Source organism: Bos javanicus, chromosome 10 (genome assembly GCF_032452875.1).
Source record: "Bos javanicus breed banteng chromosome 10, ARS-OSU_banteng_1.0, whole genome shotgun sequence".
In the NCBI taxonomy this organism is placed as follows: Eukaryota; Metazoa; Chordata; class Mammalia; order Artiodactyla; family Bovidae; genus Bos; species Bos javanicus.
This window is the reverse complement of record NC_083877.1, coordinates 43,134,169-43,154,760: the sequence shown is the minus strand read 5'-3', so window position 1 is coordinate 43,154,760 and position 20,592 is coordinate 43,134,169. Positions and strand designations below refer to the sequence as shown.

At 36.5% G+C, this 20,592-nt stretch overlaps 1 protein-coding gene across 9 annotated transcripts in view; it reads left to right on the top strand.

The window, feature by feature from the left end:
• NIN (ninein) overlaps nucleotides 1-13,995 on the top strand; it is a 107,670-nt gene extending 93,675 nt beyond the window's left edge. For 5 of the 9 annotated variants that reach the window (XM_061430952.1, XM_061430949.1, XM_061430951.1 and 2 more), the window contains 3 exons: nucleotides 4,380-4,580; nucleotides 8,055-8,168; nucleotides 10,302-13,995. In XM_061430952.1, the coding sequence (XP_061286936.1) occupies nucleotides 4,380-4,580; nucleotides 8,055-8,168; nucleotides 10,302-10,511 (525 nt within the window). In that variant the 3' untranslated portion in view covers nucleotides 10,512-13,995. The other 4 variants (XM_061430954.1, XM_061430953.1, XM_061430957.1 and 1 more) reach the window with 2 other exon arrangements.
• The last annotated feature ends 6,597 nt before the right edge of the window (nucleotides 13,996-20,592 follow it).

Sequence of the window (20,592 nt, the reverse complement as noted above, 5' to 3'; positions counted from 1 at the left end):
TGATAGATATTTTTGCTAATTACACAGCCAGAGAGATATATACTCCTTCACAGAAGAAGGAATAATAATAATAATGTTGACTATCCTAAAATGCAAGGATTTGTGCCTCAACAAATTCAAGTGGCAGGGACTCTCTGTCCAGTACTGACCAAGAGGCTCAGAGCTCTCTTGCCAATGCTGTGGTTTTAATAGTTTCCTGATACCTCCCCCAGTGTAGTGTTTTATAGATGTGATGTGCTCTGTTACAGCCTATTCGGTTAGGAAGTACATTCCGGGAGTTTAAGAGCATTAGCATTTAGACAGTTAATTTTCAAGTGCAAAGTTGCCATTGTTCATTTCTACATTTGTAACTCAGCACTGCCTTGGAAGAGGTACATCTGTTAAATATAAAAGTGGATTTGTAAAACTTGTCAGCTTGGACATTGAGTTTCTAGTCTAATAGATTGCTTTCTGAACACCGAGTGCAATTATAAAGTTCTGTGTACATTTGAAAAGACCCTGATACTGGGAAAGATGGAAGGCGGGCGGAGGAGGGGACGACAGAGGATGAGATGGTTGGATGGCATCACCAACTCAATGAACATGAGTTTGAGTAAACTCCGGGAGTTGGTGATGGACAGGGAAGCCTGGCATGCTGCAGTCCTTGGGGTCGCAAAGAGTCGGATACGACTGAGTAACTGAACTGAACTTTCATTTTTTAAAGCCCAACTCAGCTGTATTTTTGGAAGCAAACAAGTGAGAAAGAAAAGAAGAAAAGAAATTTAAATCAGCAAGGGTGTAATTATTATCCAAATAGATTGTAAATGTTGATATGTCAAATAAGGCATCTGAATAGTGTCTGGCTCATGAAGACACTTAATAAAGAAATGAATGAATGAAAAAAAAAAAGTTCTGTGTATACAAATATTTTAAAGCCAGAATTATAGGAAGAGAGATATATAAATATTTTCTTTCATGAAGCTGGACACATGCAAAGGTAATTACATTTCAATAGATGCTTGGTTTTTAAATATGAAATATGGGCAAACATATCGCATTTACATTTAAATGACCACTAAGGTTTCTGTCAATTTTATGTTCTCTGATTTATCTACTAATAGGGAGATTAGTGAAACTATATAAAGAATGAATTCCAAACCATATTTGCTTTTCCTTCTGCATATAATAAATGAATTTATTAAAACTCTGAGCTGCAGGCTGTGTTTAGATGTAGATATGCTTTTCTGATGAAATACTTATATACTCTAATGAATGAGATATCTGAAGCCACACATGACATGTCTAGTACCCAGCTGAAAAGTAACAGGGTGTACTTAATCACTGTTAGATCCTCTGCAAATGTCCTTCCAACAGGCTGAGTCTTCTCCCACCTGCTCTCTTTGGCCTCATATGCCCCCTTCTCTCCCAATCATACTTTACATGATTAGTCATCATAAGCAATTTCCCCTCATTACTTTTCTCCCTGATCTAGTAGTAAATATTTGGTAATGGATGAGGGAAATTAAGTGTTCTTGGCACTGGAGCTGAAAAAAGAAAAAGCATGAATTTTTAATTGGAACACTGTAAAGAACACCTCATACACTATTCTAATGAAACTTCCATTGAAATAAGACTGAGCTGTGAACTCTGTGCAGACATATAATTCTTTAGCAGTTTTATTAAATGTAATTCACACACTGCACAATTCATTCATTTAAAGTGTCTAATTCAGCGGTTTGGGTATATGACATTGTGTTTTAAATTATACTAAGTGTGTGTGTGTGTGTGTGTATATATATATATAGAAATATATATATACATGAACGATTAAAATGGCAAATTTTGTTAAGTGGCATTCAGTGGCATTAATTACATTGTCACCATGTCACCACTACTTCTAAAACCTTTCATCACCCCAAACAGAAACTAAACATTAAGCAATAACTCTTCATTTCCCCTTCCCACTGGACCTATAAATTGGATTTTTATTTATGCTGTGATATCTAAAGATTAGGCCAAATTTGAGGATGTACAGTGGTTTTTCACACCATTTTTTTTGCCCAGCTTACCTGGGGATAGGTACATTCCTCTCACTCCAGCATGGATTCTTATCAGGTTTGGGGGAGGGGCAGTAGGCAGTCAGGGAGATAGTCCTACATCAGAATCTTTGGTATCAAGGAATTTAGGGAAAGCTTTCTAGGTGATTCTATCTGATGTATACACTCCCTTGGGGGAAGGAATTTTTTCTCACCCCTATATGATAGTTTAAAATCACTGATTAATATAACACATACCCTTGCTGCTGCTGCTGCTGCTGCTAAGTCAATTCAGTCGTGTCCGACTCTGTGCGACTCCATAGACGGCAGCCCACCAGGCTCCCCCATCCCTGGGATTCTCCAGGCAAGAACACTGGAGTGGGTTGCCATTTCCTTCTCCAATGCATGAAAGTGAAAAGTGAAAGGGAAGTCGCTCAGTCGTGTCTGACTCTTATTGACCTCATGGACTGCAGCTTGCCAGGCTCCTCCGTCCATGGGATTTTCCAGGCAAGAGTACTGGAGTGGGGTGCCATTGCCTTCTCCGACACATACCCTTACCCCAGGGCAATTAAAGATCCCAAATTATTAGACAAGGAAATGGAAGAATTTGCCTCCCACTCCATGGTTTTTTCAACTATATGAGGCAATGTTCCATAAACAATTTGTTTTGAACACTTAAAAAGTTAAAGACTGTTAGCAGTTCTTATAGTTTGGTGTGTACCTCTGATAGCCAATAGTTCAGATACTTTAACAATAAAAATGTTTTATGGTTTATATCCTGCATCTCCACAAGGCAAGGTATTTAACATCAGGTCTATTCCATACTGCACTTGAAATCTTCTGAATTATTGTATTGGAATGAATTGAGGTAAAGAAGCAAGCTCATAAACCAACCAAATTACAATAGATGAGGAAGTGGCTACAAAATTAAGAGCTGTTTGACATTTTAATATCTGTAAAATTTATATACAGAGAAATGTAAATGTTAGTCAAATTAAGTTCCTACTGACTGGAGCATATGTGTTAAGGTATATAATATACCCTGTTTTATACTGTTCTTTCTCTTTATAACTCATATTTTCTTTCTCTAACTCCTGTAATTCTCTTTTGTTTTTGTTTTATCTGTGGCTAACCTGTACCTAGAACTCTGTGGTTGGAACTAGCAGAGAAGGGTGCAGTTCTCTGCCTGAGATAGTGTGTGAAGGTAGAACATTCTCTTTCAATGAATTTCATAGCATGGAGACATCTCATTAAACCCCTTTTTCATGTAATCATTTCTACTACTATGACAGTTAATAAATACTTAAGAGCCAATATTCAATTTCATTTAACTCTGAAATACATCTGTTTACATTTCCATCAGGATTTTCCTCAGTATTTAAAGATGTAGTGAAGAAAATCATCCCACTGATACAAAATCAGGGGATCATAAAGTGGTGGGTTTTCTAAATCTATAACTAGCAATATTTCAAAATGGGTAATAACCCACCTCAGAAATTTAAATTTAAGGAAATGGATAGTGGCTCTGAAGTTTCATGATAACATTTAATTCTAGTTGTGTCTTAGAGGGCCTTTTTCCCTTCTCACATGCCTGGGGGTGCTTCCTCATGAGTTTAGTACTTGGTCATATTTGTTGCATGTCTTCCATTGAGCTCTGTGTCTGCTGAATGTGTCCACAGATGTGAAGTGGCATGCTTCACTGACCAAATGCAGTGCTTTCTTTCCCTTGCCCCACATTTGATTGGCATGTGGTACACGTACCATTTCCTCATTGTCTTGAATAAATCCTTTCATTCCATGTACTTCGATTCCCAAATATTCTAGAATATCACCTATGTCCCAGAATTGCCTGTCTGATAAACTAAGATAGATTAAAATAATTTGAGATGCAAGATGAGATTTTCAAAACAAATTGCTAACTTAGAAAAAAAGTAGTCATTGAACTGCTTTTAAGAATCTTTATGAATGGTAAGTGGCAAAACCCTAGAGCATAACCTCTTTCTGCCCTTTGCCTATTCCACCATTTTTTTTTTAAAAAGAGGGATAATTAAATGTTCTAGTGTGGGAAGGAAAGAGGAAAATCCAGACATATGTGCACCATGTGCCTCATGTTTAATTGTTGCTTAAGATTGAGAAGTACAGTGTAAGTCTAAAACTTTTAAGGCCTGCTTATTCATTAAATGTATTAAATGATTTTTTATTCTTACTTGGGATCATGTGCTGCCTGTTTTCAAGTTATCAGTAAGTCTGAGAGGCCATTAATATGAATCCATAGACTTCCTTTCTCTCTGCCTGCTACTTTCAAGGCAGCTCTGTGACTGAAGGCATGGTAGCTGACTAGGGCTTTTTGCTCTTATTGTCCAGATGCAGCACCTGAGGTCCACTGTGATGCTTAGCCCATCCCCTCATGCTTGGGAACTGCAACTGCTCCAGCAGCAAACCTGTCCAGTGGTTCCCAGGGAGCAGTTTCTGCAGCTTCAACGTCAGCTGCTGCAGGCAGAAAGGATAAACCAGTGCCTGCAGGAGGAACTTGAAAATAGGACTTCTGAAACCAACACACCACAGGTATGACGATCTTTTTCTAATAGTAAACGCAGATCACCTAATTCAATTTTACCTATTTGGAAGTTACACCAGTTCAAAGGTGGGGATGAAGAACCTCAATCTTTTGTCAGTTACACCTTACCTGTATTACAAACCCACAGAACTGCAGTGCTGTTTTGGCTTTGGTCTTGGTTTTTGTAGTGCTACTTTTGAGCTCTCAGCTTCTAAGCCGGGTAATTAAGAGTTCTGGGTCTCATGCAAGTTGCTAAGCGATGATGAAGTGTCAGGCTCACTTGAGCATACTGTGCAATTGACCTAACATTCTTGTCTGATGCCAAAAATATTACAGAATTCAAGTGCAACTCTAGGATATGTATTACTAACAAAGCATCCTGCGTTTTCTTGTACTAGAGGGTGTGGCCTGCTGAGTTCCTTGGAATTCACAAATGGGGACTTTTCACAACTATTAAAGTAGAAAGTGTCATCAGTGACTTTTTTAAGTTGACAAAGTTCATTTAACTTATTTTTTAAATGATCTAGTTTGAAAAACTATTTTTAAGAAAATAAAGTTCTTCTTCCTCTTCCCTTTGAAGTAGCATTATCCCAGCTCACTACCAGACACAATCTTATATTACCTAAGTTTTCAAATAGTTAAATTTTCTTTTTAGTGCTTCATTCACGATCCTCTTCTTTCAGAAGTCTCTTAATTCTTCCTTAGAATTAGGAATAAAATTAAAAACACTCCTTAATTTGCAGAATTCTAGATTAGTTCCTTCTAGTTTGAATAACTCTTCTGTTTTCAAAATGTACCTTGCCTTTCAGGTGACATTTGACAAGGAATTTCCTAACTCTTTTCCTGTAATCTGGTCACAGTGGCTTTGCAAAGTCATATTAGCACCATTAATTATACATTGGAGCAATTTTGTTTTCTTTGCCTACTAGTATATATCTATGCTTTTGCATGATGTAGTTATCATCTATTCTTTCTAACAAGGGCTTAAAATCCATGTTTTTCGAAGCTTCCTACATTCAGTTTCCAAGTACTAAAAGTTAATTCCAGAAGTAAAATTGTGATGGTAGGTACTGGACAGATGCTTCATTATAGAAGTGAATCATAAAACTTGACCTCAGTTTTTAATAGACATTTTAAATCAAATGATCAAAGATCCTACTCATTACTCTCATATATACTACTTTAAACACATGCTCCTCCCAACCCACCTACCAGTGTTTAAAAGTAAAAAGTATCCCTTTACTTCAATTACTTGAGGATTAGATAGACAAAAACTGTTAAGACTTTTGAACTTAAAAAGAGAGAGAATTTCTCCAGCCAGATGGCAGAGTGGACTGCTTATTGCTCTCATGAGAAGGTGACAGCAGGCTCTCTTTGTTTCTGGTAACTGAGCTGACACCGATTTTAAGAATACAGAATGTTGTTAGAATCTGCATGTTGTCTCTGTGTGTGGAGTGATATGATTTCTTCTGCCTTGTGTTGCTTCGCTTGCATATGTAGTATTGATGTGTGCTTTTAAAAATTGTTTGCATTATAAACGTGTGAATTTAGATTCCCCCCAAAAGCATAATCTTGACATCAGGGTGAAGTGTACCACTTGCCTTCTTTCTCTAGGCCTTGCTACCGGAGCAGCGAGCAGTGCATGCAGATTCCTACAGAAGGATTGGGCACCTGTGAAAACTGGGCTGTTATTGATGGCATTTCTTACCATGGCAGATACTCAAATGCACACACCCACACACACCACGCAAATATAGACATAAGCTGAGAAATGTTTTGGAATCAAGTGCTCTTTTAAGTTTTATTATTAAGCCTTTGCAGTATTATGTTTCTTATTTATGTGAATCAAATTCACAAATTTCAGCTTGTTAATTATACCATTTAAAGAGTATGAATTTGAGATTCTTGAAAGGATGTGAATTTCGTGAATCAAATTCACAAATCTCAGCTTGTTACACTTAATTATTTATACTATCTAAAGAGTGTAGCTTTGAGATTCTTGATGTATTCTATATATTTTCTCATCCCATACATTGTAAATATTTTTAACAAAAGGTACTGCTTTTATATATGGAATTTGAAGAAAATCTGGATTATTTATACTGTTTTATATAAGATGTATAATACTTTTTTGACAGGAAAAAGGAAATTTTTGATGGAATAAAATAAATTTTAAATATATGACTGCTTTTGTTTTTCCTCTTTCCCCACTCTTTTGCCATGCCCCATGTTCTTTGAATTAATTATCCAGGTTTTTTGCTTTGTTTTGCTTTTTCTTTTTTTTAAGGCAAGTCGAAATCTGGCATTTTCCATTTATGTTTGAATTTTAAAAAGCCATTGTACCTTTTAAAATATAGGATTTTTAGATGCTCTTAGGACCTGGTTTCTTAAAAATTCTGCGTTAGTCTTTTCCCTACTACAGTTTTTATCTTTAAATTAGTTGCATGGCTTAGTTGTTTCTTTTATGTTTGAATAAATGCTATTGTTTAATACACAAACTGTTGGCTTTCACCTCACATTTGGTCATTCTTTGTGCTTTTTAAAGGACACTTTGGGGTATATTTTTAAGGACAGGTTATGCCATCAGCTACTAACACCTGAGTCTTGCTTAAACATTTGAAGAACCTTTTAATTTAAAGCTTTTAAAGAATCTGAAATTCTTTATGTGAACATTTTGGTAGACCGGGAGAAGGGGTAGTCAGTTGCACTCTAAATCTTGTTCTAGGTCCCTTTGCACTCCAAAACCCACACACACCTTAATCCATCACTGTTGTATAAGGAGAGGAGGAGAAGCCAGCGTCCTTTTTCTGCCCTATTGTTTCATCTAGGAGCTCTTTATGGGGAGAAAATTTTCAGTTTTAAATATGTTCTAATGATAAGTCCATCCTCCAATTCAGGTATTTGCTCCACATTGACAAGTCAAATTAGGAAACCAATAATTAGAAGAACTAGTGGGAAGAGGCTACTAGACACACTAACACCCTCACAGTAACCAGCCATTTCAAAGATAAAAACAGACACACATACTGCAAGCTGACTGGAAATGTTAGGTGATCCTGAATAAACTCAGTTTTTATTCATTTTGTTGTTGAAAGTGCCACAGTATTGCAAAGACCCAAATCACAGATGAAAGGTTGATAACCATATTTTAATTTACTTTGGATACCTATTTTACTATAATAAGTACACATAGATCTTAAAGTATTGGTTTTAAGAATTTTGCTTTATCTCGGGGGAAGATGGTAGCACAGGTAAGAGTCTTTTTTTTATCTTTGATTTCTTTCTCTGATAGGGTTACCTTTCTAACCTGTGCAACCCATGCAGTGTTCAGAACTCCCATTTCATCAGAAATCCACCCTTGCTATTCAAAAGCAAACATTTGCTGTCCTTTCTCTAGGCATCTTATGGGGAAAATTAAATACTAGTGCTTTCTCATGGCATGATTTTCAAATAACAATACAATTTTTTTTCTTTTCCTTCAGGGAAACCAGGAATACCTGGTAACTGTCATGGAGGAACGAATGTTGGAAGTTGAACAGAAATTGAAACTGGTGAAAAGGCTTCTTCAGGAGAAAGTGAATCAGCTCAAAGAACAAGTGAGCTTCCCAGGTCATATCTGCCCACCCATCTCACCTTCTGCTTTAACTCCAGTTTTAAATTCCTTTATTGTTACTAACTTGCTAACTTTTATTGTCTAATAAAGGCAAACTCTATTATAAACTCCTAAATTAGAAGAATTTCTAAAGCATTTCTAATGAGGTTCAAGCCAAATTGAATTTTTATAGATTTTTTTTCCCCAAATAAACAGAAATTTTATGTTTGTAAAAAATGGGGGATAATAAATGTAACTTTAGCTTTTTTGTTTGCAACAACTACGACAACCTCAAAATCTAACTTGTGGCTATAGCCAGACCCCAAAAGGCTCTGTTTTGAATAAAAATCTGGACTCTCAAATTCAGGACCACCAAGTAGGCTGATCCTTCTTTCCTGCTGGCAGCAGGTGTGGCCCGAGTGCTTATAAATTATTTGTGCATCCACTGAAGAGACATAACAGAAAGACTACTTTCTAGGGAATGTTATAACCTCTCTGAAATCTGAGATTGAGACAAACTGTGGCAGGGGGTAGGAGGGTAGAAACTGCCAAGCCTGGATTTTTAGACATGTAGAATCTGAGAAGAATGGTGGACAGGAACTTTCCTGTGTCCTAAATCTTAGTACACAGAATGGAGAGAAAGAGAAAGTCCTGTTCTTACATTTATTGATTCAGTCCCTTAATCATTTATTCAACACATAGTCACTACATGCCAGGTTCTGTTCCAAGTACTAGAAATACTAGCAAAATCCCTGCCCATATGGAGTGTAGTTCACCTACATGGTACTAACCATTTGGCAGTACTTCCAGTAGCAGTTCAAAAACAAAGAAAATGGGTAACATGGGGTGTGGACATCTACAAACACTTTGGCATTAACAGTACATCCTATTCTGGGAGAAGCAAAAGAAACTAGAGAAGGAAGAGTAGACAGTAGAGGGTCTTAGTGCTAAACCACAAGAGTTTGGATTTTGTTGTGTAGTGGATAAGAGTCACTGAAGTGTTTTTTAATAGAAGGGAAAGAGGAAAGGTTATACACTAAAACAGTTTAATAGAAAATAATGTTAGTTTTATGTTAAACCTGCCAGTCACCTAGGTCCTGGGCTTCCATGTGATAGTCTTTAGCATTGCTGTTTGAAATGATATTATGTAAATTAGCCATGCCTTAAGTTTTCTTTATTACCTTAAACCTTCATACTTGTGGATGCATTGCCTGAAACTGGGTGTAAAATGAGGAGTTAAAGGTATAATAAGGGAAAGGGGATTGGAAGATATTAACTAAGGAGACCAAAGATCAAATTATCCTATTCTGCTGAAGAGTGTTCCCACCCTAACCAAGACTATATATTTTAACCATAAAGATTAGAATATCTCTTCTAGACAAGGTTTTATTTTAAAAGGAAGTAACTGCTGAATCTTTGTGTTACAATGCTGCTAAGTCACTTCAGTCGTGTCCGACTCTGTGTGACCCCATAGACGTCAGCCCACCAGGCTCCCCTGTCCCTGGGGTCCTCCAGGCAAGAACACTGGAGTGGGTTGCCATTTCCTTCTCCAATGCATGAAAGTGAAAAGTGAAAGTGAAGTCGCTCAGTCGTGCCTGACTCTTAGCGACCCCATGGACTGCAGCCCACCAGGCTCCTCCATCCATGGGATTTTCCAGACAAGAGTACTGGAGTGGGGTGCCATTGCCTTCTCCATGTGTTATAATACATGAGCTACATTTTAAAATAATCAGTAGGTTGTATGTAGTTATGAACGGGAGACAAGCATCTATTGTTAATAACAGGTAAACAGTTCACAGCCTCAGAAATTTAAATTATAAAAGTATTGTGATATTTTTAGAGAATGAATAAAGAAATAATACCTAGGCTGAAAAATACCTTCACGTTTGAGCCCTCAAATATCAATTTGTTCTTTTATTAGTGATTTCTACAAACAAATTATGCAAAGAAACAGTCTGGAATAAGTGGATTTGTTTTACCTGTATACCTGGTACCAGGTCTGATATTAAAGCTGTATTGTAAAATAAAAGAATATAACTGATAGAAGCCATTTGCCTTTATAAACAACTGTCCTTATGTCAGATCTTTTAAAAGAATAACAGAAATGGAGTCAAGATGTTTCTGGTTCTGTTTCCAGCTCTGCAAGAATACTAAAGCAGACGCAATAGTGAAGGATTTGTATGTGGAAAATGCCCAGTTGTTGAAAGCTCTGGAAATGACTGAACAGCGACAAAAAACAGCAGAGAAGAAAAATTACCTCCTAGAGGAGAAGATTGCCAGCCTCAGTAATATAGTCAGGAATCTGACACCAGCACCACTGACTTCTACACCTCCCTTGAGGTCATAGCCAAGCCAAAGGATGAACAATTGTGCACTTTACTGAAATGGATGGGACATTTCAGATGTTCTCTCAACTGTTGTTGTTGTTGTTGTTTTCTTAGAAACCTTTAGTGGCTTAAAGTTAAGCCTAACCTAAAACTTCCAGGAACAGAATTAAAGTCTCTATTCACTGTAATTAGTTTTTATAAATAGACTGTAATGGAAGTTGCAAACAAATATTTATTTCACTGAACTATTCCCAAGGTTTGAATTTTAAAAAAATATTTTAATAACCAAGAAGGTGATATGAAAACAATTCAAGAATTTTAAAACCCCAGTTTTGAATGAGTTTTTGAAAATTACTATTATGTATAAATTACTATTATGTATATGTTATTATATAAATTGCAGATTTTTAAAAATTGAGATATTATTAATTGATTGTTTTGATCTTTATTTTAAAACCAAATGTATGTCTTCTCATACACTTAAATATGGAAGAGTCATTCTGTTTCTAGTAGTTTGGATTTTTTAATTGTTAGACTTTCTGTTTGGTAACAGAAACTAGAGTCAATAAACACTGAGGTCAGAAAAGGCAGAATTCATAGAACTCTACCTTCTAATACCTATGACAGTATTACCACTCTTGATGTATTACAGATATAAAACTCATTTACTCAACTGCACTGTAAACTAATGTTAAAACTTTACTTTCTTTAAACAATCTTTTTTTTTCCTTCTTAGAAGTTTCTTTGGGAGTTTGTCTTCTAAGAAATGGATAAAGCCACATTCTTAAAACATTTGAACTATAGGGTAAGCACTGAACAAACTGCTTTGGAGTAAACAGCTAATCCTAAAAGAGAGGAAGCAAACCATGTGGATTTTTCTCTCTTTAAGGTCTTGGAGTTGGTGAACTTATATTTGGGGTTTCATCAAAAACTCAGGGAACAACACTTTAAGTCATCTTCCTGAAATACTGTAGGGCTCTTTAAAAATTTGAAATGTATAAAATACGTGACTATTTATTTGTTGTATATTTAGAGCCATAATGGGATTTTTATTTCTACATTTTTAATGAATTTAATTTTCTGGGGAAAGGGCCTTGCTTTTAGAGTTAAAAACCTTTTAACTTATGGAAGAGTTGTTATTTGCTTGTTTGTTTAATGTGGGTCAAAATCTCCATGCTTCCTATTCCTCTGTACCTTGAATCTGATCATAGAATTTCATACTGTAATAAGAACTGGCATGCCATCTGAGGTAAAGGAGCACCAAATAGAATTTTCCAATCAGTCTCAAGACTAGAACATTATAGCACAGTAAACGTTCTGAGTAACTTTTTTCCCCAGGTAAAATCCCGGCTTCTAGCCAGGAATTGGTTGGTAAAGAACTTACTGTGTGTGGGACGCAAACAGAGCTTATCACAGCCACCTATTTGTTTTTGTGGAAGAGTAATTAGATCACAAAAATTCACTCTGCTGTATTAGAGGAAAGTCAAGTCCATCAATTTTTTATAAGAGGTATCACAGCAAAATCAAACACTACCTTATGGGCAGGAACAAAACATGAAGCAAACTGCTAAAGAAAGCTCTATTATCAGAAATCCCCGATTTCCCCCGGAAAAGAATTAATTTTAATCCCTCCCTATAGTTATATTTAAAAACATTTGATATCTGCTGTCATACTTTCCATAATCATTTTTCTCCAGTGCACACATTACTAGTAAACTCAACTACTTGTATGGCATTGACTAACACTTAAAAACTGTGGATAGGCCTAGGTTAAGATCGTAAATAAACTAAGATAGTAAATAAAAAAACACCTGTGGTGTTTTTATGTGATATGCTTTAAGTTATTCAAGGCTTTTGCCATCAGAACTGAAAACCAAGCATATTTCTCAAATAGATGGCTTACCATATGATCACATATGTTGTATTTTTATCTTTATTTTTTACATTATGAAAAGTGTAGGTTAATTTGTTTATTTCTTATAAGTCTGTATTTATATGTATATAAAGTGCTGTACAATGCGTGTAAATATGACTTCTGGAAAGTTTGACTACATTTAGAATCCCTTTATCTAAAATCAAAACGCTGCTCAAATGAAAGTTAATTTAATATCTAGGTGCTTACTTTTTGTTTTACTGAACTTAAAAGACTGGAAAAAAGATCAACACAAGAAATAGAGTTACCTTAAATTTATATATTTGTGCAGCAGATTATTTTTGTAGACTAGAGTGGGAATTTAACTGGCAATTTATAATATAGCTTACAGCTTTTAAAAGAATTTAAAGAAATTAAATTTAAACTATTAAATATTTAGATTTTGCTTTCAGACTTTATAATAGAACTCCTTAAAATCATGTTATATATTTTATAGTCATTTAATTCCTAGTTTATTAAAAGTACTGGTTGTTAAATTCACTTGATTTCTTAAGAACAGTTATTTAAATTAGTTTTAGGAGATAAGATCTTCATTTCAAGGAAGGAGAATCAAGTTTGCCATTATGATAATGTTACCCTTAGAAAGGAGAAATGTGAATAATAAAATCTACATTGTTCTATTTTGCTTTCTTCTGCTTTTTAGAAGCCTGAACTCTTAAGCTCAAATTTGTAAGGGGAGAAAAGTAGATGGGGAGGGTAGAACCAACCACAGTATTTATTTTTCTAAAACTTAATAAACCCAGATTTTTAAAAACTATTGTAAATGTGAATTCTTCCCAGATGCTTCAAATGCATTGTTTATATATTTAACCTTAAACATATGTAGATCACAAAGTCATAGGCTTTCAAGGTATAGGAGGAGTTCTTACAGGTCTAGCATTTTGATAATGTACCAATACCCAGAGTAGGTATTATGATGAGGAACTTTTGGTTTTTTAAGAATGAGTAAAACTTCAATGTGTGAAAATGAATTTTTTATTTTTGTGATTTCTTTTTTTCTGAGTGAAGGAAAAGAGAAATGTGTTGCTATTGTCAGAATCTTAAAGATATTCCCACTCAAGGTAAGGCTAAGTGCTTTGTGATAGTATTAAACAAGTCTTGTTTTGAACGGATTACCAAGTGACTAACTAAAATGGTATAAATTATGCAAGCAATGCCAAAACTAAGTCAAAACCTAATAGCCAAAGCATTCCTTACTTAAAAGTTATTAATTATATCATGTTTGGACCTATTTGAACATCTCAGCCCTGTAAAACATTTTTGGTTTTATGACATATGGATAGCAGTTTAACAATAAATCTATCCCAAGTCAGCTTTTTGTTTCTCAGATTTTTTTTGAATGATATACATTAAATCTGTTCTTATTGGAAGACATTATCACAGCATGATTGAAAGGAACATTAGTTTTGTAAAGGAAAACCTGAGTTCATCTATAGCCATCGCTAGAATTCTTTGCATGTAAAGATAAATATCTGTATGTTTATATTGACTTGGTATATTTCATCTTAGCCATTCTATCCTAGAATTATTTTACCATGAGCTTAAAATGTAAATAAATAATTTTGCAAATATGGCCCTTGTTTTCTATACACCATGAACTTTTGTAAACAGTTTCATATGTTTATCATCGGTTTTTAGAGTGAAAGCATCCAAACATTGCACTAAACACATTTTACAAATGCAGAATCTCTGGAGCTCCCACTCCAGACCTACTCACTCAGAGCCTGCATTTAAACCCCCCTGCTGCCCCGAGTCCCAGAATGATTTGTATGTGATCTAGAGCACTGCTTCTCCATTTCTGTCACAGAATCAACGACCATCACACCAGCCAGTTTGAGATCCCTGTGGTGCTTCATAATTTACTTCTAAAATCCTGACAACCTTGGGTGAGGCCCTACTTGAGATTTTGGTTGCTTCAGGCATGCCTTTATTTCACTTGGCCATATTTATGGGTGATTCATAATTTTCAGTTATTTGCCACTACTGGAAAAAAAAATTGACCTAAAAGCACATTAAGTTAATAATACTGAGTACTGAAATATAGAATGGAAATATTGGCCAAATGAGACCTCACAAGCCATGTTTTATTTATGAAGCTTTTATACCAATCTCACACTGCCTTTATGTTACAGGAACTATTATTAACCCCATTTTACAGGTGAAAAAACTGAAAATTAGCAAAGTTATGACTTACTCAAGGCCACACAGCCAGCTCAGTAAGGAACTCAGGACTCACTAGGCAGGTTTGTCTGTTCTAGTATTTTGCAGTGTAACAGGTATCCATTTCTCCTTCTGGCAAACAACATTTAATTGGTTCAATTAATTGGTATAATTAACAATTAAACCTACCATGCACACTACTCTCTAAAGAAAAACATAAAAATTATTGATTTTCTGTTTATAAACTGGGGTAGTGTAGTGAAATTTATACACACACAAAATAAATAGAAAAAAATTAGATCAGTATGAGAAAACAATCCAGTTTTCTTGATGGACTCAGTGCTACAGGCACCAGGATAAGCAAGATTAGTGTCCTCAGGTATTTTAACACAGAAAATGGGGGAAGTTCTTAACCTAGCATTAAATATAACTGTACTTCATTGTTTTGTAGTCTCTTTTATTCATGTTGCATTGAAAAAAGTCTTACTTTTCTAATATATACCTAATACACATTTTCCCATAATAATGATTGAATTTTGTCCCAAAGACCAATGGTTACTACAAGTCAAAAAAGTGTTTATTCTTTGTTTCGTTTTGCCTCATTTGCAATCAGGAAAAATGACTAATTTTGAAAAATGGACATATTAAAAAATTAAAACTTCAAGAAAGGAACTATAAACTGAATCAGTGAAATAAAGAATAGGTAACAGTGTAAAAATAGAACAGGATACCCTTATGTTAAAATAATATTTAATTCTGAGAAATGATGACATGAGATGTACTTTATTAGCTAAGGCAAAGCAAACACTCTGAATAGTCCTTACAGCCCAGATGAACGTTTACCAATCATTTTTCTTTCCTGTTTGAGTATCTGTCTTTAAGATCTCAAGCAATAAAGATATTAGAATATAGATAGAAGATTATAAAATAGTATTGTATCAGTGTTGATTTACTGAAGTTTATAAGTACTGTGTTTATGTAACAGTATATTCTAAGGAAGTACACACTGAAGTATTTAGGTATAACCATAATGTATGCAAATTATTCTCAAATCATTCATAACAAAATTACATAGAAACAAATCAAGGAAGCAAAATGTTTTTTGAACATAGGTAATGGGTATGAAAGCATTATTTGCATTATTCTTGCAATCTTGAGTTTGAAATTATTTCCAAATAAAATTTGGAAATGTTATCTATAACATTTAAAGTGTTACAGATAGAAATGTTATCTATAACATTTAAAATGCTATAGAAATTTATGAAGTGTGGTACTAGGCACTTTACCTTCCTTACTCATAGCAGCTCTGAAGAGTAGATGATATTTTAATGGTACAGAAGAGGAAACTGATTAGAAACCATCCATAGCAGCCTGTCCACATGTCTGGGGTCCTGAATGTTCATTGGAAGGACTGATGTTGAAGCTGAAACTCCAATACTTTGTCTACCTGATGTGAAGAGCTGACTCATTTGAAAAGACCCTGATGCTGGGAAACACTGAAGGCAGGAGGAGAAAGGGATGACAGAGGATGATGAGATGGTTGGATGGCATCACCAACTCAATGGACATGAGTTTGAGTAAACTCCAGGAGTTGGTGATGGACAGGGAGGCCTGGCATGCTGCAGTCCATGGGGTCGAAAAGAGTCAGACGACTGAGCGACTGAACTGAACTGATGAAAAGCTCGGCATAATCAGATACTTTTCTACTTCCCTGGGCACATAGAAAATGGGGAAACAGGCAGTTGGGCAGACATAAAAGCCAAAAGGAAGCATTAAGAGGGCCTATAAGGTACAGGAGGGGCTGTTGAGCAAATGAATCCCCCACACACACCCACACAAATGACCATCATGAAACAACACATAAAGGTCCAGTGGAGGCTCAGGATCTCTAGTATACAGTGCCCCCTCCTCTATCTCTACACCTAATAGAGCTACACAAGTATTTTTCTTGAGGTGAAAGACACTTTGTCTTTTACTCTCTCTCTCTCTTGCTACCTTGCTGCTGCTGCTAAGTCACTTCAGTCGTGTCCGACTCTGTGCGACCCCATAGACGGCAGCCCACCAGGCTCCCCTGTCCCTGGGATTCTCCAGGCAAGAACACTGGAGTGGGTTGCCATTTCCTTCTCCAATGCATGAAAGTGAAAAGTGAAAGGGAAGTCGCTCAGTCGCGTCCGACTCTTAGCGACCCAATGGACTGCAGCCTACCAGGCTCCACCATCCATGGGATTTTCCAGGCAAGAGTACTGGAGTGGGGTACCATTGTCTTCTCTGCTTGCTACCTTCAGAGATCAGATCAGTAGCTCAGTCGTGTCCGACTCTTTGCGACCCCATGAATCGCAGCACGCCAGGCCTCCCTGTCCATCACCAACTCCCGGAGTTCACGCAGACTCACATCCATCGAGTCAGTGATGCCATCCAGCCATCTCATCCTCTGTCGTCCCCTTCTCCTCTTGCCCCCAATCCCTCCCAGCATCAGAGTCTTTTCCAATGAGTCAACTCTTTGCATGAGGTGGCCAAAGTACTGGAGTTTCAGCTTCAGCATCAGTCCTTCCAAAGAAATCCCAGGGCTGATCTCCTTCAGAATGGACTAGTTGGATCTTGCAGTCCAAGGGACTCTCAAGAGTCTTCTCCAACACCACAGTTCAAAAGCATCAATTCTTCGGCACTCAGCCTTCTTCACAGTCCAACTCTCACATCCATACATGACCACAGGAAAAACCATAGCCTTGACTAGACGAACCTTTGTTGGCAAAGTAATATCTCTGCTTTTGAATATGCTATCTAGGTTGGTCATAATAAGTGTCTTTTAATTTCATGGCTGCAGTCACCATCTGCAGTGATTTTGGAGCCCAGAAAAATAAAGTCTGACACTGTTTCCACTGTCCCCCCATCTATTTCCCATGAAGTGGTGCTTGCTACCTTAGGAAGAATTTAACTCAAAGAAACAGAAACCTGCTCTGGCTAGTCTTAAGTGAAAGGGGATTTACTGTAAGGAATACTACTCAGTTCATGGAACCAAAGGGCAGGAAATAAAGACTTCATGAGGCATTAAAACAAAGACTTTAATGCTCTTCCTTACCTTCCTCCTCCTCTATCCCTATTTCTCATCACTTGGCCTTTTGTTTTTGCTTCTCTGTACCTGTTTATTAAGGCTAGTGGGGTGGGGTTGTTGTTTGTTTCTCCTGCTTTATCTGACTTTCCTGTTTAAGTGCCAGAGTCCAACAATTACTTCCAAGTCACAATTCCAAAATTTTAAGGAATCTGACCAGGCAGTCTTTCCATAATCCAATCAACTATGGCCATTAAGGGTCAGAGTCTTAGGGGTACAAGCTTCAGAGGCCACCACATCACAGGGAATACTCTCACAGATAAGGGGTTAGAGCAGTTAGGGAAATCTAAACTTAAGATGTGTAGACAGTGGGTATAAAAATGACTTTAAAAGGTAGAACCTCAAAGATAGATTTCCCTGTTTACTCACATTTTTTATGGAAGTATAATGGCTAGTCAAAGAGAAGCACCATCTTAAAATGCCTCCTGGTGACAAATGTCATAATTGCTCATGTTATCCAATCTTTTGTTCTTATCCCCTTCCCCTAATCCTTTGTCCTGATTACTACATATTCTCTAGATATCACATATGGAGCTTCATCAAGATGTTCATCCAAGTCACAGAGGGTATAATAAATGTCACCTATCATATACTACTTACGTCACACAATTCTGCAATATCTTATTTCAAATATTGCCAGAGAAAGCAGAAGTTAGATGTCTTTTAAAAAATATAATTAGAGGAAATTTGAATTTTGTATTAAGACCATGCATAAAAGAAATTATATGAATTTTTTCAAGATACCTTCCCTTACTCTTGAAGAATGGGATAGGGGCCCTTCCTATGTGCTCACATGAGCACCCTGTGCATTCCCAGGTAAAGCAGATACCACTCCATGTAACGGCCTGCTGACTTGTCTGATCTCCATTAGACTTAGATCTTTTAAGACAGTAACTGCTGTCTTAGTCACAATGCTGTTCCCAGTTCTCAGCTCAATGCTGGAAACAAACTGGTGGTCAGTATTCATTATACAGATGGAAGAGTGAACATTTTTATTTTGAGAATGTCATCCTGTATGGTTTTTCCAGTAGTCATGTATGGATGTGACAGTGCAATTATAAAGAAAGCTGAGTGCCAAAGAATTGATGCTTTTGAACTGTGGTGTTGGAGAAGACTCTTGAGAGTCCCTTGGACTGCAAGGAGATCCAACCAGTCCATCCTAAAGGAAATCAGTCCTGAATATTCATTTTAAGGACTGATGCTGAAGCTGAAACTCCAGTGCTTTGGCCACCTGATGCAAAGAACTGATTCATTGGAAAAGACCCTGATGCTGGGGAAGATTGAAGGTGGGAGAAGGGGACGACAGAGGATGAGATGGTTGGATGGCATCACCGACACAATAGACATGAATTTGAGCAAGCTCTGGGAGTTGGTGATGGGAAGCCTGGCATGCTGCAGTCCATGGGGTTGCAAAGAGTCAGACATGACTAAGCAACTGAATTGAACTGACTGAGTGGCACTTACAGGAGAGTATAGATGCTAATTGTTTTATGTATATGATTTAATAATAGTATTTATTATTTTTAAAGGATCAAAAAATTTTAAATGTATTAGCGAGAAGTTTAAGAAATTTTTCCAATTAATTTAAAGGAAAAATTATCTTTCAGTGTGATAGAAATTAAGTTGAAAGAGTATGTTTCCCTTTTGGGCTCATAGATCACAGTTTAATAACTCTGACAATAAGTAGTACAAGCCCATGACATTTACTCAGATTAGTGGCTTGTAACAACTGTAACAAGTTAAATATCAGCTTTTTTAAAGAAAAAGGACAAAATTTGAATAGCTTTTTGTTTTTTTTGGTATAGGTGCTTGGCTTATGTTATCTCACATACCTTGCAATGTTTAGTTTTTGCTACTCAATAAATTCCAACATTATCATTTTTCTGCTAGATGCAAAAACTGGAAAGTTGGTTCATTTTCTGACTTCATGAAGTAGGGTTAGCTTCCAGGTTTGTGTCTGGATAGTTAAATATCTTCCTACAACAAAATATCACCACCTGCTTAGATCTAATAATCCCATGATACAAGAAGACTAAGCCACTTCCAACCTGCTCTTTATTTCTAGTCTCCTCATGATACATGTTGGAGAAGAAAATGGCAACCCACTCCAGTGTTCTTGCCTGGAGAATCCCAGGGACGGGGGAGCCTGGTGGGCTGCCGTCTATGGGGTCGCACAGAGTCGGACACAACTGAAGCGACTTAGCAGCAGCATGATACATGTAGATAGAAGAAGACAGGGCAAGGACCAGAGCCACTTCAGAACAATCTATTAAAATTTTCTTCCAAAATAATAAGTAACTTTGCATCTTTCTGAATTCAAAGATGATATGCGTGTGAGCTAAGTTGCTTTAGTCGTGTCTGACTCTGTGAGACCCTAATGGACTGTGGTCCACCAGGCCCCTCTGTCCATGGGATTCTCCAGGCAAGAATATTTGAATGGGTTGCCATGCCCTCCTCCAGGGGATCTTCCTGACCCAGGAATCAAACCTGCATCTCATATGTCTCCTGCAATGGCAGATGGGTTCTTTACCACTAGGATCACCTGGGAAGCACTCGAGGATATACATGCTTTAGAAGAATATTCAAGCATTTGAAAAGAGCACTAAAAAAAAGGGAAAGATTACCCCAAATTCTGCCACTCAATGGTAGCCATTGTTAATATTTTGGTGAACTCTCTTGCAGACAATTTTATGTTTACAGTGTTTACAGATATAATACATGCCTACATTTAAACTTATACAATTTTACATAAATGATACCACACATATATATGTGTATACACACTTATAGACACAAATATACATATGATTTCTTCCACAACGGTTTTCCCCACCTATGTAAAAAATGTCACATTATTTGCCTTAAGTAGTGTAAAACTGGCTTCAAGTTCCTCACTCTG